The sequence below is a fragment of the Salvia hispanica genome, chromosome 6, assembly GCF_023119035.1.
Source record: "Salvia hispanica cultivar TCC Black 2014 chromosome 6, UniMelb_Shisp_WGS_1.0, whole genome shotgun sequence".
Classification (NCBI taxonomy): Eukaryota; Viridiplantae; Streptophyta; class Magnoliopsida; order Lamiales; family Lamiaceae; genus Salvia; species Salvia hispanica.
Window position 1 is genome coordinate 27,028,780 of NC_062970.1, and position 18,338 is coordinate 27,047,117.

At 37.0% G+C, this 18,338-nt stretch overlaps 4 protein-coding genes across 6 annotated transcripts; 2 read left to right on the top strand and 2 right to left on the bottom strand.

Moving 5' to 3' along the window:
• Positions 1 to 69: 69 nt before the first annotated feature.
• On the bottom strand, positions 70 to 1,926 carry LOC125196211 (probable cytochrome c oxidase subunit 5C-1). Its single transcript, XM_048094633.1, has 2 exons — positions 1,651 to 1,926; positions 70 to 510 (listed from the first exon to the last, which is right to left on the bottom strand). Exon 2 carries the CDS (start codon positions 493 to 495, stop codon positions 301 to 303), a length of 195 nt encoding a protein of 64 aa, XP_047950590.1. The 5' UTR covers positions 496 to 510; positions 1,651 to 1,926; the 3' UTR covers positions 70 to 300.
• Positions 1,927 to 4,374: 2,448 nt separating this feature from the next.
• Positions 4,375 to 6,241, top strand: LOC125192935 (probable aquaporin SIP2-1). Its single transcript, XM_048090610.1, has 3 exons — positions 4,375 to 4,800; positions 5,594 to 5,854; positions 5,937 to 6,241. The coding sequence occupies exons 1-3, from the start codon at positions 4,510 to 4,512 to the stop codon at positions 6,126 to 6,128; spliced, it is 744 nt and encodes a 247-aa protein (XP_047946567.1). The 5' UTR covers positions 4,375 to 4,509; the 3' UTR covers positions 6,129 to 6,241.
• Positions 6,242 to 8,173: 1,932 nt separating this feature from the next.
• On the bottom strand, positions 8,174 to 11,911 carry LOC125192933 (histone-lysine N-methyltransferase, H3 lysine-9 specific SUVH1-like). 2 transcript variants are annotated; one of them, XM_048090609.1, is made up of 3 exons: positions 11,845 to 11,911; positions 9,196 to 11,534; positions 8,174 to 8,543 (listed from the first exon to the last, which is right to left on the bottom strand). In XM_048090609.1, exon 2 carries the CDS (start codon positions 11,274 to 11,276, stop codon positions 9,252 to 9,254), a length of 2,025 nt encoding a protein of 674 aa, XP_047946566.1. In that variant the 5' UTR covers positions 11,277 to 11,534; positions 11,845 to 11,911; the 3' UTR covers positions 8,174 to 8,543; positions 9,196 to 9,251. The 2 variants fall into 2 exon arrangements, with proteins under 2 accessions (XP_047946566.1, XP_047946565.1); XM_048090608.1 differs by lacking the exon at positions 11,845 to 11,911 and having other exon boundaries at positions 9,196 to 11,811.
• A 2,788-nt stretch (positions 11,912 to 14,699) lies between these two features.
• LOC125193204 (homologous recombination OB-fold protein) lies at positions 14,700 to 18,297 on the top strand. Of its 2 annotated transcripts, none has more exons than XM_048090961.1 (8): positions 14,700 to 15,126; positions 15,467 to 15,881; positions 16,096 to 16,172; positions 16,502 to 16,564; positions 16,664 to 16,765; positions 16,892 to 16,957; positions 17,500 to 17,578; positions 17,677 to 18,297. In XM_048090961.1, exons 2-8 carry the CDS (start codon positions 15,488 to 15,490, stop codon positions 18,183 to 18,185), a joined length of 1,290 nt encoding a protein of 429 aa, XP_047946918.1. In that variant the 5' UTR covers positions 14,700 to 15,126; positions 15,467 to 15,487; the 3' UTR covers positions 18,186 to 18,297. The 2 variants fall into 2 exon arrangements, with proteins under 2 accessions (XP_047946918.1, XP_047946916.1); XM_048090959.1 differs by having other exon boundaries at positions 15,481 to 15,881.
• Positions 18,298 to 18,338: the final 41 nt, after the last annotated feature.

Here is an 18,338-nt window from a genome sequence, read left to right on the forward strand (position 1 = left end):
TCACAATGATAGGATGTTGCTGATAATATCTTTAAATATTTCAATGAAAGAGCTGGATGAACTTGAAAGTTGAGGGCAAATATGTTCTTAAAATATTCAACAGTCAAAGAGCTCGTGATACATTCAGTCTTATTTTATAACACCTCAATATCAGAACTGAAGGAAAAAAAGATAGTAAGGTGATCCAAAGAAATCAAGAACAGTAAGTCTTTAATGTATTGTAGTTCGAACTTTGCAATCTCTCTTACGAGTCCAGAAACTGAATAAGGGACTAATCAAGAATTTTGTTTCAGGAGATATCTATTCTTCTGAAGCAACCACAGTGATTTCACCTTTATCTAGCATGTCGTAGAAAGCCCTAACCTTCCGTTGCTCATTCCAGTGGTGCATCTTCCACACGCTACCTGCAGCAATGCCAAGTGCAGTGGCAATGAGTATCTCCTTCACAACGCTTGGTCCCTTCAATGTGGCATGGGCAACTCTATGACCAGCCATTTTAAGTGCCTCAACCTGCAGTTAGCACCCAGCTCAATTTAATCGTAATAGCCAAGCCTTTTCAAAAAAAAGGATAAGGCTGCGAGCATGGCTAAGCACGGACAGTATTTTTGGAAAAAAAAAGAGAATGAATACAAGCAACTGGTGAAATCATCCAATCGTGGTGGAATAAGGGTGTAAAGCTGCCCAGTCACAAGCATGTTAACTCCACATATCCTATTTAAGCAAGATGCCAGCATGAAATGTTGTTGATGACAATCAAGTTAAGATTAGGAAACTTGCAAGCCTATTCTAAAGATTGGAATACAAAATGATTTCACTGAACATTGGAAATATAAAATTTTCCAACATGTAGCAATAATATTCCTTCCACATGCCCTATTTCGAGATTATCTCTAGCTTACCCACACGGGACAAAAGCAGCTCTCACGGATCACAGTTTCCCACGTGGTAAAATTGATTCCAGACTTCCAGTCAAGTAAACATTGTAACAGATCCCTATTAAAGATTGTATTTTATTATCTACTACTATACATCTTATCTTTGTGTCCTCATTTATATTTAACATACAACCAAAGACCGGAAGAGTGCAGTTAACAATTACACTGACCAAGAGCTGGATAATGTAATTCCTAACTGCAGAACTAGCTCGATAAAGTTGCGCGCATTCAATTTTATGGAATTTAGATATCTTTTTACTTTTTAACAGATACAGTAGAAATTAAGATGTATACTTACTAGTTACTACTACCATTTTATACTCCATTTAACACTAACCAGTAGCACAAATATATCTCAGCATTCCCAAATCTAGCACAATTGGGGAATCATAATGGTAATATTCCATGAAACCAGCTCAGGAGTAAGACAACACAAGTGATGGAAAGGAAACTATTCTACAAATTAAGCAAAGCATAAACAGCAGATCAAAACGGAACCAAAACAAATAGCATAAAATTAGATTGATAACTTAGTAATCAAAGTTATCGAACAAGATCAAGAACAAATAATCGAATTAAAAAGGCCATTTTAAAGTGAGCGCGGCAATTAGTTACATCGAATTCTACACAACCAGAAGGGAGATGAGAACAAAATTCGACACCCATAACCTATTTCAACATAAACAAGTCAGAAAGGGAAAGAGCAAGAACGCACCGCAGTTAAAAACCTCGATCGAAATTTGAGGCACTTTCGTCCCGTAAAATCTGCGGAAGACTGAATCAAATATGGGAATTGTGTATACGGTCACAAATTAATGAATTATAGAGAGGAGTTCAATTGACTCAATTAATATGCCAAATGGAGGGCCACATCAGCTCAAACAGAAATGAGAAAGAAGGAAAATTGAGGGGTCTAAATGCAAATGAGGGAGAAGGAAAATTGGGTATGAGTGCAGAGACTCTCTTCTCTTGATACTCCCTGAGCGCTTGGGCTAGGATTGTAGATATGATGCATTATCTTAGCTTAATTCTTGTCATTGTTCTGTTTACCATTACCCTTACAAAGAATACTCGATGCCCTTCATCATTATATCCAGACTTAGCTCAATTTATGCAATTTGGTATTCTTATACTTTCTGTTATTAATAAACTGATTTGGGTGTTTATTGGTGTGCTGTGGTGTCGATTAAGATGTGGATTGTGCGCGGGGTGTGGTTGAGCTTGCGATTTCAGCTATTCCATAACTAAAATCGCAACAAATTGTCAAGAATTGAGATCGAAAATGCAATATTTTGCTCTAAAATAATACTCTGATTGAACTAAACATACCGAAGGACGTGAACAAGGCATCGTTATGTATATTTATTAAAAAAATTTGTTCAATTTAAACATATACACATTTTAGAAATTTGCTCCATTGTGGAGTATCATAATTGAGACATTTTATGAATGTTTAAATTAAATAGTGTAAAGTAGAAAATATAATAAAATATACCGTAAAATACTAGGGTGCTAAAATAGAGACTGATAAACCAAGGGTAAATAGCTAAAAAAATATACTAATACATTAGTTTTGGTCAATCTAGATTTTATCACGAACTTAATTTTGGTAAAAAAAAAAATACACTTTTTTGTCAATTTAGATTTTTATCGGGGTTAAATTTTTTGGTGAAATTAATTTTACGTGGTGATTGAGATGTTACATCATTTTAAAGTATCCACAATAGGGAGGACACTTCCCTGGACAAGCCACTTTTTTTTGTCCTCGGCCACTTTTGAAATATCCACGGCCACAAAAAAAAGTTTCCACAACAACAGTGGACATTTTTTGGCCACATTTTAATTTTTTTTTATATTTTAATTCAATTAGAATTAAAATTATCGGACTAAAAATAATTAGAAAAAATATATAATTTAATAAAAAAATTAAAACTAATGAACAAAAACCAAATCATTTTGATTGGACTCATTTGACCAAAGTAATCAAAACCCATTTTAAAAAGTCCAAAATTAACCTATATTCTTCCTCATTTAAAAAAGCTAAAAATTAACCAAATCAAAACCCTACGTAGAGCATCCGCAGCGGTTAGTGGAACGCCGTCTGTCCGTCCTTGCCGCTAGCAAGGACAAGCTCGTCCGCCAATGTACGTCGTTCGTCCGTGCCAGCGGCACAGCGCTACTCTTAAATAAGAGCACGTCCGTGCCGCTGAGCAGCCCTACGTGGCACCATGTGATTGGCCAACGGCTTAGCCATTGGCAAAATTAATTTTTCTTTTTTTTAAAAGAAATTTAGAAATAATTCGAAATTATATCAAAAATTAAAAAATGTATATATTTTTAGATTCTCAAAAAATAGAGCCGTTTATGGACGGTTTTTTTGGATTTTTTTTTAATCCCGAAATCATCTATAAATACACACATTCATCATCCACTTTTCACATCAAATTATCTATCATTCTTACTTTTTCATTATGAAATTTTATGGATTTTAATTACGTAATTTTTAATTAATAGAATTTTAATTATGTAATTTTTAATTTTTAGGAATTGATTTATGTAATTTTTAATTATTTTGTAATTTGTAAGAGTATTTCGGGTATTTTTAATACATTTTAATATTGTGGAAATGTTTTTATTTAAATTGATTAATAGAATGATGGGACCCTTGAGCTTGTCCTTAGCTATCCGTGCTCTTAGCTAAGGAGAATGAGTAAAAGTGGGTCCGGGCCCACTTCTGTGCTCTTAGCTAAGAGCACGGATGGGGATTTTCTTATCATCTTCTTCCTCATTCTTCTCCTCTTTCTCTCTTCCTCATTCTACTGATTTGAAAAATAAAAATAAAAATAAAAATGAAAAATTCAAAATCGACGCCGCCGCGGCTCATCTGTGCACAATAGACCACCGCGGACACCGCCAAGCCACTTCCCACCCCGCCACGTCCACGCCGTCCACTAGGCGATGGCCTTTCCACGGCACCTGAGCCTGCTACACCCCAGCATAAGTTTCCATCACTATAGGGAGCAGCGGCGCCGCCGACTCCGGGGCGGCCGCCATGGCCTCCCTATTGTGAATACCCTTACCGTCGGTTTCACGTAGTTTATAAATTGAACTTATAATTGTAGAAGGAATATTATCAAAGAAATAGGTTTCAGAAATACAATACTATATAGTAGGCAAAAAATATTAGTAAATAGATTTCACATAGAGAATAAACAAAGAGTAACTTTTGTATTAAGAATTAAATATATAAAATAAAACATGATTTCCTATAAGTTAGAACTGCTATAAATTAAAATGAAAATTGATAGAGGAATCAAAATTAAAATTAAAATCAAAATCAAAATAAAATTAAATTAAATTGAAACAATATTCTACAGTAAAAGCAGGACCCCACATATATTAATGAAAATTTCCGACCAATGCAAAAACCTGACTTCGTAGTAGATTCTCCGAAAAACAGGCACAAGATTCCCATTCCAACAGCTCAACTCAATTTCTATTGGTCAACTCTCTCTCTCTTTCGCCCTGACGTTTCTTCAGAATTGAAAAGAGAGAGAGACAGAGAGCATCAGCAATGGCGGGAGGATGGCGGCTGCTGGCAGCAGATTTCGCGATGTCTTTCATGTGGGTGTGGTCCAGCGTTCTAAACAAGACTTTTGTGCACAAAATCTTGGGTTATGGACCTCACGATCTCGACGCCCAAATTGTCAGATACGCTCTCTCCATTCTCAACATGTTCTTCTTCGCCCTCATGGTCAAGGTCACCAAAGGTGGAGCTTACAACCCCCTCTCTCTCCTCTCCGCCGCCTTCACCGGCGATTTCTCTAATTTCCTCTTCACTCTTGGCGCCAGAGTTCCTGCCCAGGTAATTAACTCTCTCTCTCTCTCCAAGATTTAAGCTAATTTTTATGTTCTTGGTTTCTCTAATTTTGCACAACTCTTATTTCTATTTTCGTGTGTGTGAGTTGAGCCGACTGTTCAATTTGATAGGGCAATATTGTGATAGTGCCTTATGAGTTCTTCTGAATTGGAAATTATGAGGAATTCAAATTTTGATAAACTTAATTGAAGATCTGGTGTTAAGTAGGATAGATTTTTTGCTTTTTGTGAATAAAAACTCATCTATGTTTGCAAGATTGGAACTTTGGTGAGAACAGATGCGCTAAGATGTGCTATTTGCTATAATAAATTGAATTTTTAATATACTAAACATCAGAAATTTAACTCTTCAAGAGATGTGAGCTCAGCCTACTTGATTGCACCCTAGCCAGCTTGCAATGATCTAGAACTGTGCTTGTCTGATCGGTTGCTTGAAAATGAGGCAGCATGTGTTTTTCATCATGGCGATTGTTTGCTCTCGTAGGGTTCATTGAGTTTTCAAGATTGTCATGAATTAGTAGGTTCAACCTAGATGTGACAGTGAAGGGTTGGTCAAGTCTTCAAATGGCATTGACATTAGTAATGAAGTGACAAGGAATGCGTTTCAACTTTTCCTTATTAGGAGTAATTGATTTGAGCAAACGGGCTTCCATCACTGTTTGGTAGAATGGGGGTGCTTTTTAGAGTAATTTCTAACTCATCAATGCTTATATTGCTTCTGCATGTTCGTTTATTGTGTTGGTAAGCAAGGCTTTTTACTCTCATATCTCTTGAAATAGGTCGTTGGGGCAATTTACGGCGTAAGGCTCATCTTGAGTACGTTTCCTGGGATAGGACGAGGGCCTGTCTTGAATGTCGGTATTGCTAAGGGTGCGCTGACAGAAGGTCTGCTAACATTTTGCATCGTATTCATCTCCCTCGGGCTGGCTAGAAAGGTTAAGGATAGTTTCTTCATGAAAACATGGATTTCCAGCTTATCTAAGCTCAGTCTGCATACCCTAGGCGCGGACCTAACCGGTGGCTGCATGAATCCAGCCTCTGTAAGTATCCTTGGATTTTTTATACATTCAATTATACAATTGTTGCCATGAAAGCAACTGGAAATTTGTGTTTGCTCATTAGGTGATGGGGTGGGCTTTTGCTAATGGGGAGCATATCACTAAGGAGCATTTGGTTGTTTACTGGCTTGCTCCGGTTCAGGCCACTTTCGCAGCAGTTTGGGTGTTTGGCATACTAGCTCGTGGTAAAAACAACGAGGAGAAATCCATAGCTGCTAAGAAGGATGCAGCTACAAAACTGAAGTCTGCAGATTAGAGATGATAGCAGTCTTGATTCTTTTGATGTATGTTAGAATATTGCAATTGTATTAGTGCCGTGATGAACATATGAATTTGTGTTATAAATAATCTTGGTGCTAATTTTATTCATCTCATAACTTTGCTTTGCATTTTTAGTCATTCTGAATGCTTGAAACAGATGGCAGAAATCTGCAAACCCTATTCTGATATTTCAGACACTGCAAAGTAGTAAGTTTGTTTAATTCAAACTCAGAACACAATGTTTCCTCTTATGCACTGAATATGTGTTTTTCTGCAGAAAGATCAGTAAACGAGCTGCAGTTTGAACTCAACCCAAGTCGATGGAGACAGAGTCGACTGATTTCATGAGGTACGCACACAGCCATGTTCACATTCTTGAAATTTCATTATTTACATTGAAATGTAATTGTTAGATGTTGGCAATTTTTTCGACCTATTTTTCGAACGCTAATCATTCCATAACATTGTCTAAGATCTTGCATTTTTCTGATTATCATTGTTGCTGGAAATTTGATTCCCAAACACGCAACATAAATCTCAAATTTTTTCAAACAAAAAGCTGCCATCTTGAAATCAAAAGGCCACTGCATAAACCCAACTTGGTAATACAAGATAAGATTACTACAAGATGAAATGGTACATATCTATCTGTTGCAACTTGCAACAGCTTATAAACCGGATGACTCTGAACTGGTACGTACAGACAGAGAATCGTGTTTTTAATAATCAGTATGATCTGGTGCTGTGTTCTGTTGAGATTTCATGACACCGTATTTCTCCTCTTCATAGGGCACAACTTCAACTGTGGGAGAAGCTGCTGATTCCTCAAGTTCTTGATCAACAGGAACAGCAAAGTTGTTTGAATCGGCAACCATTTCTCTCTCGAATGCCACCATATTCTATGCTTAGAAGAATCTCAGGAAGTGTAATGCTCTTTTCCTCTGCAAATTGTTTCCCATTTCAGTGTCGATTTTCTCCTTTGAGCTCATGACATCCTTTGTTCGAGGAAGTTTGAGATGAGGTGTTCGGCCATTCACCCACTCCATTGAAGGGATGTTCATCTCGAATGAATCATCACATTCAGGAGGCCTCGTGTTCCTTGGTACAATCCCGGGATCTCTGCTGGAAGTGAGGAGAAGGAAGACTACATCCTGCAAAAACATCCATGTCCCAAGACAACAGAATGTATAACACAAAATTTGATCGATTCGCTTGCCAAATGTGTGAGTACAAGAGATACTATAGCACAGGATAACAAGAAACAGCAGGTTTGTCTTCTTTAAGTATGATAAATGCAACCTTTATACAAAATCCAAGGGCAGGGGCAGAGATCAAGAAGGCCGACAAAAAACAAAGAAGATATGTCCGGACCAAACACCAATCCCCCTCCAAAGAAGAACCTCTTCAAACAAAGATAACTGCAAATGCTTGCTTGCGGTCGTAATGTGTCATCTTAAACAAGAAAATGAATTTTCAAATTCCATCTTGCAAGTATGAAAAGTTCGTCATGTTTAAAGCTCAACATCTGAGATGATCCTGTTTTGATCTTAGTAGATGAAATGTCAGTGCAACTGAAACTGAATTCAGTCACCAATGACATGAAATTATGAAAACAAACAAGAACAAATCCAATTCAATCTCAGCAAGAGAACTATGAGTTGCTTCAAAAATCAATAATATATTTCTTTTGAACAAATTATCAAACATATTGAACTCACATTACTTTGTCTCCAAACTTGATAAAGCCTTTGCGGCTGCTCGTGTTTCTCCGGTTCCATATATTATTCATTTCAGTAGTGAAATAAACAGAAAATTAAACAGATGAAAAATCTGAAATCCCAAATTCTTGTTTGAGTTACAAACTGTTTTTTATTCTTGCAAGAGTTTAAAAGCTGATGATTTATCAACTTTTGACCCATTTTGATGAGCCTAGTGAGCGGTAAATGGTTAAATGGGGTTTGAAAGCTGATGGTTTATCAATCATATTTTATTGCGCAATAAAAACCTCTACTTAATGTAAGATAATAAAAATCTTCGTAGTATCCTGCAAAAATAATTATCTACATACATTTAACTCTTGAGTCTTGATTAACATCCCAGGAGAGTAAAAGAGGGGCAATTGTTTCTAAACATTAATCCTAGAAACTGAAGAACATAATAGCAATTCTGATTTAGGAGTAGGCAGAAAAACATGAAAAGAGCTAATGAAATCCCAACAACTCTGTATCACAAAAACAAAATGCAAAATACATAGATTTTACAACAACTACCGTCGACGAGCTCATTCTAGTCTTTCACACCTTCAGAGGCGAGCTCCTTCCTTCCATCTCTTTCACAGAGAGACGGGAGGCACGCACATAAAGGATTGCATAGGGAAAATTTCCATATTTCTGCAAGCTTATACTGTAACCTATAAATCATCACAAGCATTAGATTAGCCTAAAGACTGGTTGATTTATCACAAAGCAATGTGCAGAATCTTAGAAATTGACGCCAAACAGGCAAGGGGATAGATGCATGGATCATTCAAAAACCATACTCCCTCTGTCCCAACTAAGTTGGTACAAAATTTTTGAGCACATAGATTAAGAAATTGTGTTCAAGAGATTATATGAAAGTAAAATAAAATAGGAAAGAGAAAAAAGTAGGAGAGATAAAGAGAGAGTAAATCAGATGATGAAATAAAGTAAAAGTGATTGGATTTTTTTTTATTAAAAAGGGAAATGACTCAACTTTGTTGGGACATCCCAAAAAGGAATACGACTCAACTTAGTTGGGACGGAGGGAGTATCAAATAAGCATATACAATAGACAACAAAAGTACTATCACAATTTCTCAAGATTTAAGAACATGCGTAACGTACCTTGTTTAAGGTGTGTATTTCTGAGTCATATGCATTGGCAATAACTGAAAGAACTAAGACATGACCCAACACGCCTTTTCTCAAATTACACAAGTTCTAATCACACAAATTATGGAAAGTGCAGACAGAAAGCATAGAGGCAACAAGTAACAAATTGCATACACTAAAATAAATTTAAGGGTAATCAAGATAACTAACCTTTATTTCAAAGCATCAATCACTGAGAAATTCATGGATCCCCATAATAGAGATGGTCAATAGAATTGGCCTCTGCACTTCACTGATCCACACAAGCACCTCTTCATCCCTCTGTCTGCTTTTGCGGGTATTCCGTAGTCATACATCAGCTCCTGCATTGGAGGGATGTGTCGTATGGCAAAGAAAGCAATGTGAAGACAAACACCATTGTTACTTTCCCGCAGAATGGGCTGCCAGAACACATTAGGGGAGCAGCTATGGTTCATGAAACGGGACACATTCCCGCTGCTCTTAGCACTTATAACAAGAGGGAATGGGGCCTTCTTGGAGATATTAGAGTCGTGAAGCCGTTCCAGTGGCACGTAGTAGCGACCAGCATCAAAGATGTAACTGTCATCATTTGCATTCTCGAATTCACCTGCAGTGACCTTGACGATGTCCCCAGCATACTCGCAGATAAAACTCCCTGAACGAATAGGGTCCCACGACCTAAGCCCCCAGCCCTGGTTCTTCGTCTTAAAAACCTCCAAGCGGAACTTTACACCTGCCTGAGATATACGATTTCGACAGTTCGGAGGAGACTGACAAGTCTGTCCACACTCATGTATCAGTGATTTAGTAGTTAAAAGAACACCTGTAGACGAATAGGGGAGCAAGCCTTCATTTTTCTGGATACAAGGACAACTGGTATCGCCTGGTTCACATCCATCTACACAGTGACAACCTGAAAACACCTTGGATGACGGAAAAGGTTGAGAGTATTTGAGACTAGCAACGTAGGAGAAATGAGCAGGTGCTTTCTCCCCATCTATGTCGTTTACAAGAGCCACAGGCTGAGCCTCAGAACCCAAAGATAGGTCTGGGATTATAAGGGCAGGTCGAGTAGCAGTCCCGTCCCTCCACTGCTGAATCGATTTCCACAATGAGTAAGCTTCGGGCTGCCCTGGTTGCCTTACTAACTTATACTTGAACACGTTGTTACCAGACTTATACTTTTCTACCCACGACTCATGAATTTTGTAAAGGCCGTCATACACATAAATCTTGCTGGGTGCATTACTAGTATCCTTGATACCCCTTAGGACCCTTACATCGTTACCACGTTGCATACTCTTTTCTAGGGCAAGATTTCCCCCCTCGAGTTTCTGGTCAAACTTCTGGCCATCTTTCCTGTGTACTCCACCCTGACCGCTGTAGATCAACACATTAGTATCATCTCCGTCATTATCATCATAGCCTCCTGCGGAAACTATGCTGACAGCCACAGGCTCTTTATCTACAGTGACCTTGACGCTCATATAATCTATCCCAGCCATGCTCTGAGTATGTACTCCCACCAAGCAGAGCTCCATTCTAAAGAAAAACATATCTCCGACATCAATTCCGGGTACATGGCCAATCCTCTTTGACTTATTTGTCCGTAATCCTTTGGTCATCATAAGATTGGAAGCTTTGAGGTCAGGACGCCAGGCTCGTCCTAAAGAATTACTCCTTGCTTCCTCATGTTGAGTAAGCCTTCTCCGGATCAAGTCAAAGACCAAGAGCACGGTTGCAGCTGTATCCTTGTCACCATTAGCTTTTCTACAGTCATCAAACTCTTTAAGCTCAAACAAGGTCAAGATATTATTAGCGACTGATTCAACATTAATCTCTTCCCCATTCCCTGCTGCTCTCCTCTTTGGACGCCCCTTTGTTTTCTTCCCTGAATTGCTAGCCTCGTCTGCATCAGGGACATACTGGCCACTTTGATTCTTTATCCCATTCACATGCGGAGTGGGGGTCCTAAACGGGTTCGATGGACCTGGACCAGGTATACTGCTATTGCCTGACTGGTTTCGAGTTGTGGTGGGCTGAGAGTCGTTTGAAACCAAAAACGGGTAAAATGGTTGGACTCCAGCAGGGAAAGGGCCAGAAGGTGGAATACATCCAAAAGGAGTTGGATTCGGGGTTGAAGTCGAACACATGCCCGGGGGATTAGGAAAAACAGGGGCAATGGTTCTTAAAGGCTTCACATCATATACCTTAGACTTATCAATTAGCCTAGAAGGGGCATTTGAGCCAGAGTTCAAACCTTGCTCCATCTAACCACGATGCAAATCGGTCAACTACAATGTATAGAACCGCTTTCGCTAAACAGTTGGGTAGATCCGTGAGATTACTGAAAATCTAAATTACATACACAATTCACTACCTAGTCTCTTTACTTCAGCACAAGCCAAGAACACTTTTTTTTCAACCTAGAGATATGCGAAACTAAAAAGAAATAAAATTAACAAACCAACAGTCATAAATGAACCATAACAGCACTACAGAAATTCACTGCAGCGAGCACCGGCTTCCTGCATCATGCATAACAATTAAATCAGAAATTAGACTTGAAAAATCGAATCCCCATCCGCGTGAACCTTAAATCCCTAGATTTGATACAAACCCTTGAAAATCCATGAACACGATTAGCAAGATTTCGAGTGTGATATTTATGTCAAGTTAGACCTTGACATCTGCGAATAGAACAAACAAAAACTTATAGGAAAGGAGAAATTAACACTTTCGGTTCGAAAAAAATACACGATTAGTTGTGTTTTAACCTAACCCAGATCATATTCTTCGGTTCTAGCAAAAAAAAAGATCTTGAAATGGAGAAATTACCTCAGAGCTGAGGAGTAACTTTTTCAGTGTTTATTACTCTTATTCGCCTTTTATAGTTATATATGCATTCATTGTATGCACTGTAGCATTCTTACCAGAGTATGTATAACCATATGCTCATGTTTAGTATTGTCCATTTAATTTATATATTTAGTTTGATTCTAATATATTAAAATATATTATTGAAATTTTTAATTTTATAAAATTTATGAAAATCAAAAATCAATTTACTCATTTTATCTATAATTTGAAATAAATTAATAAAATAATAAATCAAGCTTTGATTTTTATGAATTTTATAAAATTAAAATTTTCAATAACATTTTTTAATGTATTAAAATTAAACTAAATATATAAATCAAAATGAACAACGTTAAGCTTGTGTCAAACGAGTATGGTGCTCACATAAGGTATGTAGCATATCATTCATCTCTTCTCAAATACTTTCATCTTGGATAATAAATTTTCATGATAAAAAAAGGTAAATATGATAATTATAAAATTATACATTGCCATTGATGGAGATGTAAAGATACCTTTTTAAAATAAGAAACGGTATAATATCTTCTCAAATATCATTTCTCTTGAAGAATGATTTTTTCATAAAAAATACATGTAAATATAAATTTACATTAGCATTTTTTATAGGTCCATGGAAATATACATGTTAAATCATTTAAAGTTGGAGGCATACCTGTTGACAGTTGACACACACTTTTGACAAAATTTGATATGTACTATATATGGAAAGCTTTTTTAGCTGATAAATGATATGTTACGTATCTTATATCTTATATGTGAGTATCACTCTTGTTTAACGTATATTTAGTGTTGTTCGTTTCGATTTATATATTTAGTTTGATTCTAATACATTAAAAAATATCATTGAAATTTTTAATTTTTTAAAAATTCATAAAGATTAAAGCTTGATTCGCTTATTTTTTCTATAATTTTAAATAAATTAATAAAATAACAAATCAAGTTTTGATTTTTATGAACGTTATGAAAATTTCAGTAACCTTTTTTAATGTATTAGAATCAAACTAGATATATAAAATTAAAACGAACAATATTATACGTGCTTCAAACGAGAATGATGCTCATATAAGAGCTCACAAAAGTATGTAGCATATTCTTCGTCTTTTAGTAATCTATTTCTAAATAAAAAGGCGATATCGTGGGTTTGAAAAGAATTCCTTATTTTGATTGGTGATAATTTTGGTTATAGTAGTTTTATATTTTATATAAATTTTAAATTCAATTGTTATTTTCTCATGTTATTATCGACTTATTTTATTTTATTTTATTTTTAGATTTTGGTTTTATAGCAGTTGATGAATATTTAATCTAATTAAATAAATTTTCAGATCATCTTATTTTTTATTAATGATCTTTATATTTTAACAAAGCATAAAATTATTACTATATAATTAATGTGAAATGATAAAAAAATTAGGGAATTATTTCTCACTTTCAATAAGATGTATAGTACTCCCTCCGTCCCAGAGAAGTTGGCATACTTTGAAAATGGCACGGGATTTTAGGAGGTTTTGTTTTGTGTGTTAAATGGAGAGAAAAAAATATAATTTTTATGTTCATGTGAGAGAGAACTTTTTCCAAAAAGGAAAATGTGACATCTTTTGTGGGACAAACTAAAAAGGAAAGTGTGTCAACTTCTCTGGGACGGAGGGAGTACTTGTTTCTCACTGGATGCTATGCAAAATGGAGGCCAAATTGTGACCCTTGGATCGGCCAGGATCCAATCTGATGGCATGCATAAATTGATTTTGTTTACATTTTAGGATCGGGTGTCTGGTATTAGATTTTGGAAAATTCAGGATCGGGTATCTGAAATTTTTGGATCGAATATCCATGAATTTGACAGGCATGGTAGTTATGGAAATCTATACAATCATGCATATTTGACATATTTTTAATCAGATTTTGGAAACTTTATTTTACGCTAATATGTGTTCTTGTGAGATTTCATATTTAAATGTCTCTATTGTAGATACTTAAAAACTTTTTTTTTACTAGTACATAATGATTGTGTCATTTTTTATTTTACGTTATTACCACCCTGCTAAGGATGATGACCATTGGAACCCTATTTTGGCTGCCTTGGCATACTGCTTTCTTCTCTGCTAGATGTTTTCCAAGACGATCACAAAGGTTTATATATTCTGCTAATTGTTGTTTCGGTTGCTGTTGAATTCCTCTGATGTCGCGGGTATATATTGGTCAAACTCCAAATTACCAAAACAGAGATATCTTCAGATTAAGGAACAGAGAGCATTGCATTGGTGGACTCAAAATGATAAATTCTATGCCAAAGTTTATCATCAATTTATCTTAAGAGATAGTAACATCTTATCTGCAAAACATTTCTCAGGTACTTACTCTTTTAATGTTACAAGCAATGCACAACATCAGAAAAGGTGGAGAAGCAAACACCCATTATCTGGTGCTGATGTCTAATTATCAATTTCATTCAATAAGATTAACAGGACATAATTAACAAATCAAAAGAAAGATATAGTGAATGGAATCAAATGATGAGGACTCCGAAAAGGAAAGAATTAGCATACGTTACATCCATCTTAATCCCATGTTGCTCCCCAAGGCAAGACTCACTTTCATTCTTGGTTGTTAGTTGAAAACTAAAACTAAAACACTATGTTGGTTTGAATTTTGTAAATAACTTTTTGCACGGTCACCTTCTTTCCACAAAAACTTTTAAAAGGGGGAGCAGGAAAGAAGCTGCACAGTTTAACATTTTAGAACAAAAACATGGATTCTAAGAATATATAAACTTCACTAATTTAGATAACAGGTAATACACGAACCCACACCAGTTGTTCTCACAACCGATGTGTCCGTAACACCATTATTCGATGACCACGGGTCCGATGTCCAACCCAGAGATAATATGTTCCATCAGTGCAGCATAATTTAATTAGAACAAGGTACCAGTTGGATGCCTTTAATAAGGAGTAGAACACAAAAAAGAATTACCCCTGAATTAATTAGAACTAGGAGATAAGGAGAGAGAGAAAGAGAAAGTTCGGGCTTAATTGGTTTAGTTCCCGCCAGCCCATGGTGCTGACCTTTTTTCAAAATTAACAAACCCCCACTTTTCGACCTCTCATCACCTCTATTTCCATATCAGCATCGCATTGGCGGCGGCCGAAGTAGACAAACCGCGAGATGCTGTTTTCATAGATAACATAACAGGGGATATTACTGCCACTTCTGCGGAAAACCCTAAACACTCGCCGCGAGGTCTGTGCTTGATTCATTCTTCTGATTTGCGCTACTTGATGAATTACTTTATTGCGGATTTTCTTCTCAAATTTTCTTATTTATTATGCAATTTACTGTTGAATTCTGTTAATTGATGACGGATTGAAGAAGAAATTAAATGATTGTTTAGTTTATGCATGGATCTCAGCATTTGAATTTTTCTTTCCATATCAAATACTATGATCTTCGTTTCCATGGTTGCTGGAAATATGTTTTGATAAAGAGTGGTACATGTTAATCTATTGTTTCGTTTGCTCCAATGGAGTATCTATATGTTATTCATTTCAGTTTTCTGAATTGCAAACTAGCCGTCTTACAGTTTTCCCTCTGAAGGCAATGAATGAGGTACTCAATGGAGTCTCAGCCTTGGGAAGCCTTAGATCTCGACGATTCTGATCTTCCTTCTCTCCTTCGCCCTTGCAAACTGCAACGTACCGTCTTCCCCTCATCCGCCCCTGTCGCTGCCGAGATCCCTTCTTTGCAGCCAACACCGGAGCAGCAGCCGCCAACTTCTTCTTTGAGACACCGCTCTATTCCTGGACCTGCTGGAGCAGTCCATGCTGCGATGCTCCAGAAATATCACGACCGCGCGACACACAATTCCTCTGATCATGATAAGGGTAACGACGACCTGCTCTCTACCCAAGACTACATACGGAAGGCCTTGGACAATACTCCGGAATTCGATAATGATTTCTCCCGCCATCCTTGGCTTTCTGCTCTCCAGTTTCTCGGTAATTGTGCCTTCGTGCTAATTTGATTGATTTGTCCAATCCTATTCACCATATGGTAGTGTGCCAATTAGCTGATTGATAGATTTTGGTCCATTGGTCTAGCTACAGGCGTGTTTCACAGATGTTATTATTTCTATTTTAGCTTCGCTTGTTTGTCTTTTTAGGTGTGATGGATTGCGATGATTGTAACGGAATTGTTGTTTCTCACCTGCAGGTGCTGAAGATGGTTTGATTCCGAGCATACCTATCAGCTCTATCAAGAAATGTCTCAATGGCGACAAGATTGTTCAGGTATTCAATAAGTATGTAGAGAGAGATTTTGGTGAGTACAGTAACTCTAGATGATTAATTCATGAGGCGATTCTTATGTTGAGGTAGGATTTCCAGAGTGAAGGTAAGCCATGATGAAGCATAAATTATTGATATAATTCGCAGGAGTAAGATCTGCCCTTTTGATAGCGGAATTAGATAGCCAATGAGTTGTAGAGACAGAGATAGAACATTAGATGTTGACAACGTATTACCTGCTTCTTTGCTTAATCTACAAAGCATACATTTGTTTGGTTTGAGCTTAGAATACTTATATTTGAATCTGGACATGATTGATTTTCTTTTGTCAGGTTGTAGCTATTGTAAAGTCATGCACTCCTAATGGTCTTGGGGGTTTGTTAGTGTCATTGAAGGTAAAAATAAAAGGGCATTCAAGATAAGAATAATAACAAAATCAATATGATATAAGGTCGAGGAGTATATGTTACTGACTTGATGGTCTTCAAACTTAGGACCCAACTGGTACAATTGATGCTACTATTCACCACAAAGTCCTCTCCGAAAACGAGTTTGGTAAGGAGTTAACTACTGGTGCAGCTCTAATACTTCAGAAGGTATCGCCCAACTGTAGTTTCCTCTTCATGTGAATGTTATTTATACCGTAGTTGGATATGTAGCAGGATCATATTTTGCTTTGCTGTGGGTTTTAATTTCTGTTTACTGACTAGAAGTCGTATCAGGTAGCCATCTTTGCCCCTGTGAGGACAGCACGTTATCTCAATGTAACAACAAGGAATTTGGTGAAGGTAATTTTGCCCTTTAACTGAGTGACCCAAAAAGAGCTTCATTTCCACATGAAACTTATATATGGATTGGATCGCTGTCTGCACCTAAAAGAGTTTCTCATATGGATTGGATCGCTGTCTGCACCTAAAAGAGTTTCTCATTTCGTCGTTCAGCTTCTCTCTGTACAGTGATCTAAAAGGCCAAGTATTATAGGTCCTGCTATATATACTTTGGGTTGTAATCCATCTCGAGTACACAAAGATGGGAATTTCAATTTACAGTCAATACTACCCATCTTTTATTTCATCTGAGTTATTCTGGATGTGTGTGCCTGAGCCTGTAAATTAGAAATTGACATTATCCTAGATGCTAATGTCATGAATTATGCAAAATATACTCCTTAACTGTTTGATAGTTGAAGCATTTTAATCTGCTTGTTTAGCATCTTTTGGCAGGATATGATCATGTAACGCTGTTTATATTTTCATGGTTACATCTCTATTTATATCTGGGTGTATATTTGATCTGTCTGTTGTATTGCTCCGATGGCTCTCATCTGCAGGTGTTCTGCCAAAACAAGGAATCTACTTCAGAACTTTTTAAGCCTGTTCAGCCAGTCCAGTATGCTGATCCCGATACTGGTATGTAGGAGAAATTTTATTCACATGTTTTAAATCAACTGGAAGTTAGAGCATTCAAGGGTTTTTCTTCCTTTTAACCATCGCCACTTGATGCACAGAATCTAGTCGAAAAGCCCGAGCAGTGGAGAAGATGTCCTCCATGCAGAATGAGGTGCAGGAAGACACTGAGATGAGACAGTCCAAGAGAGCTGAGAATTCCCAAAATGAGAATGTAATTCGGAAGCAGAATCTTTTTGATGGAAGTAGTCAATCGAATAACAGGGACAGCTCAAACGTATCTGCAACCCAGAGAGGAGGTTACATTAATCTTAGCCAGCATGCGTGCAATGAAGGACCTGAAGACATGAGCAGGACTAGGATTGCTGGTGACGACCAAGAGATAGCGAATGGCACCCAAAGGGGCACAAAGGGAGGTAACTCGGAAGGTAACAAGACTGATAAAATGATCGACTGTCTTGCAGCAACTACAGGAGAAAATGGTCGAGGGACCAATGAAGTTCAAATGCAAACGCAGCCTCTAATGTCGACAGCCACTCCTCCACAGTGGACAGACGAACAGTTGAATGAACTTTTTGCGGACGATGAGGATGATGCTTCTTTATTCTGATAAGGATGATGCTTCTTTATTTCTATGTGCATGCCCTTCTTCACCCCCCAACCAAACACACGTTACCATAGTTCTACATTACCAATCTATACATCTTGAAGCTGTCATTTTGGTATTTTGTGTGTTTTTGCAGATCCCTCAAGAAATTTTCAG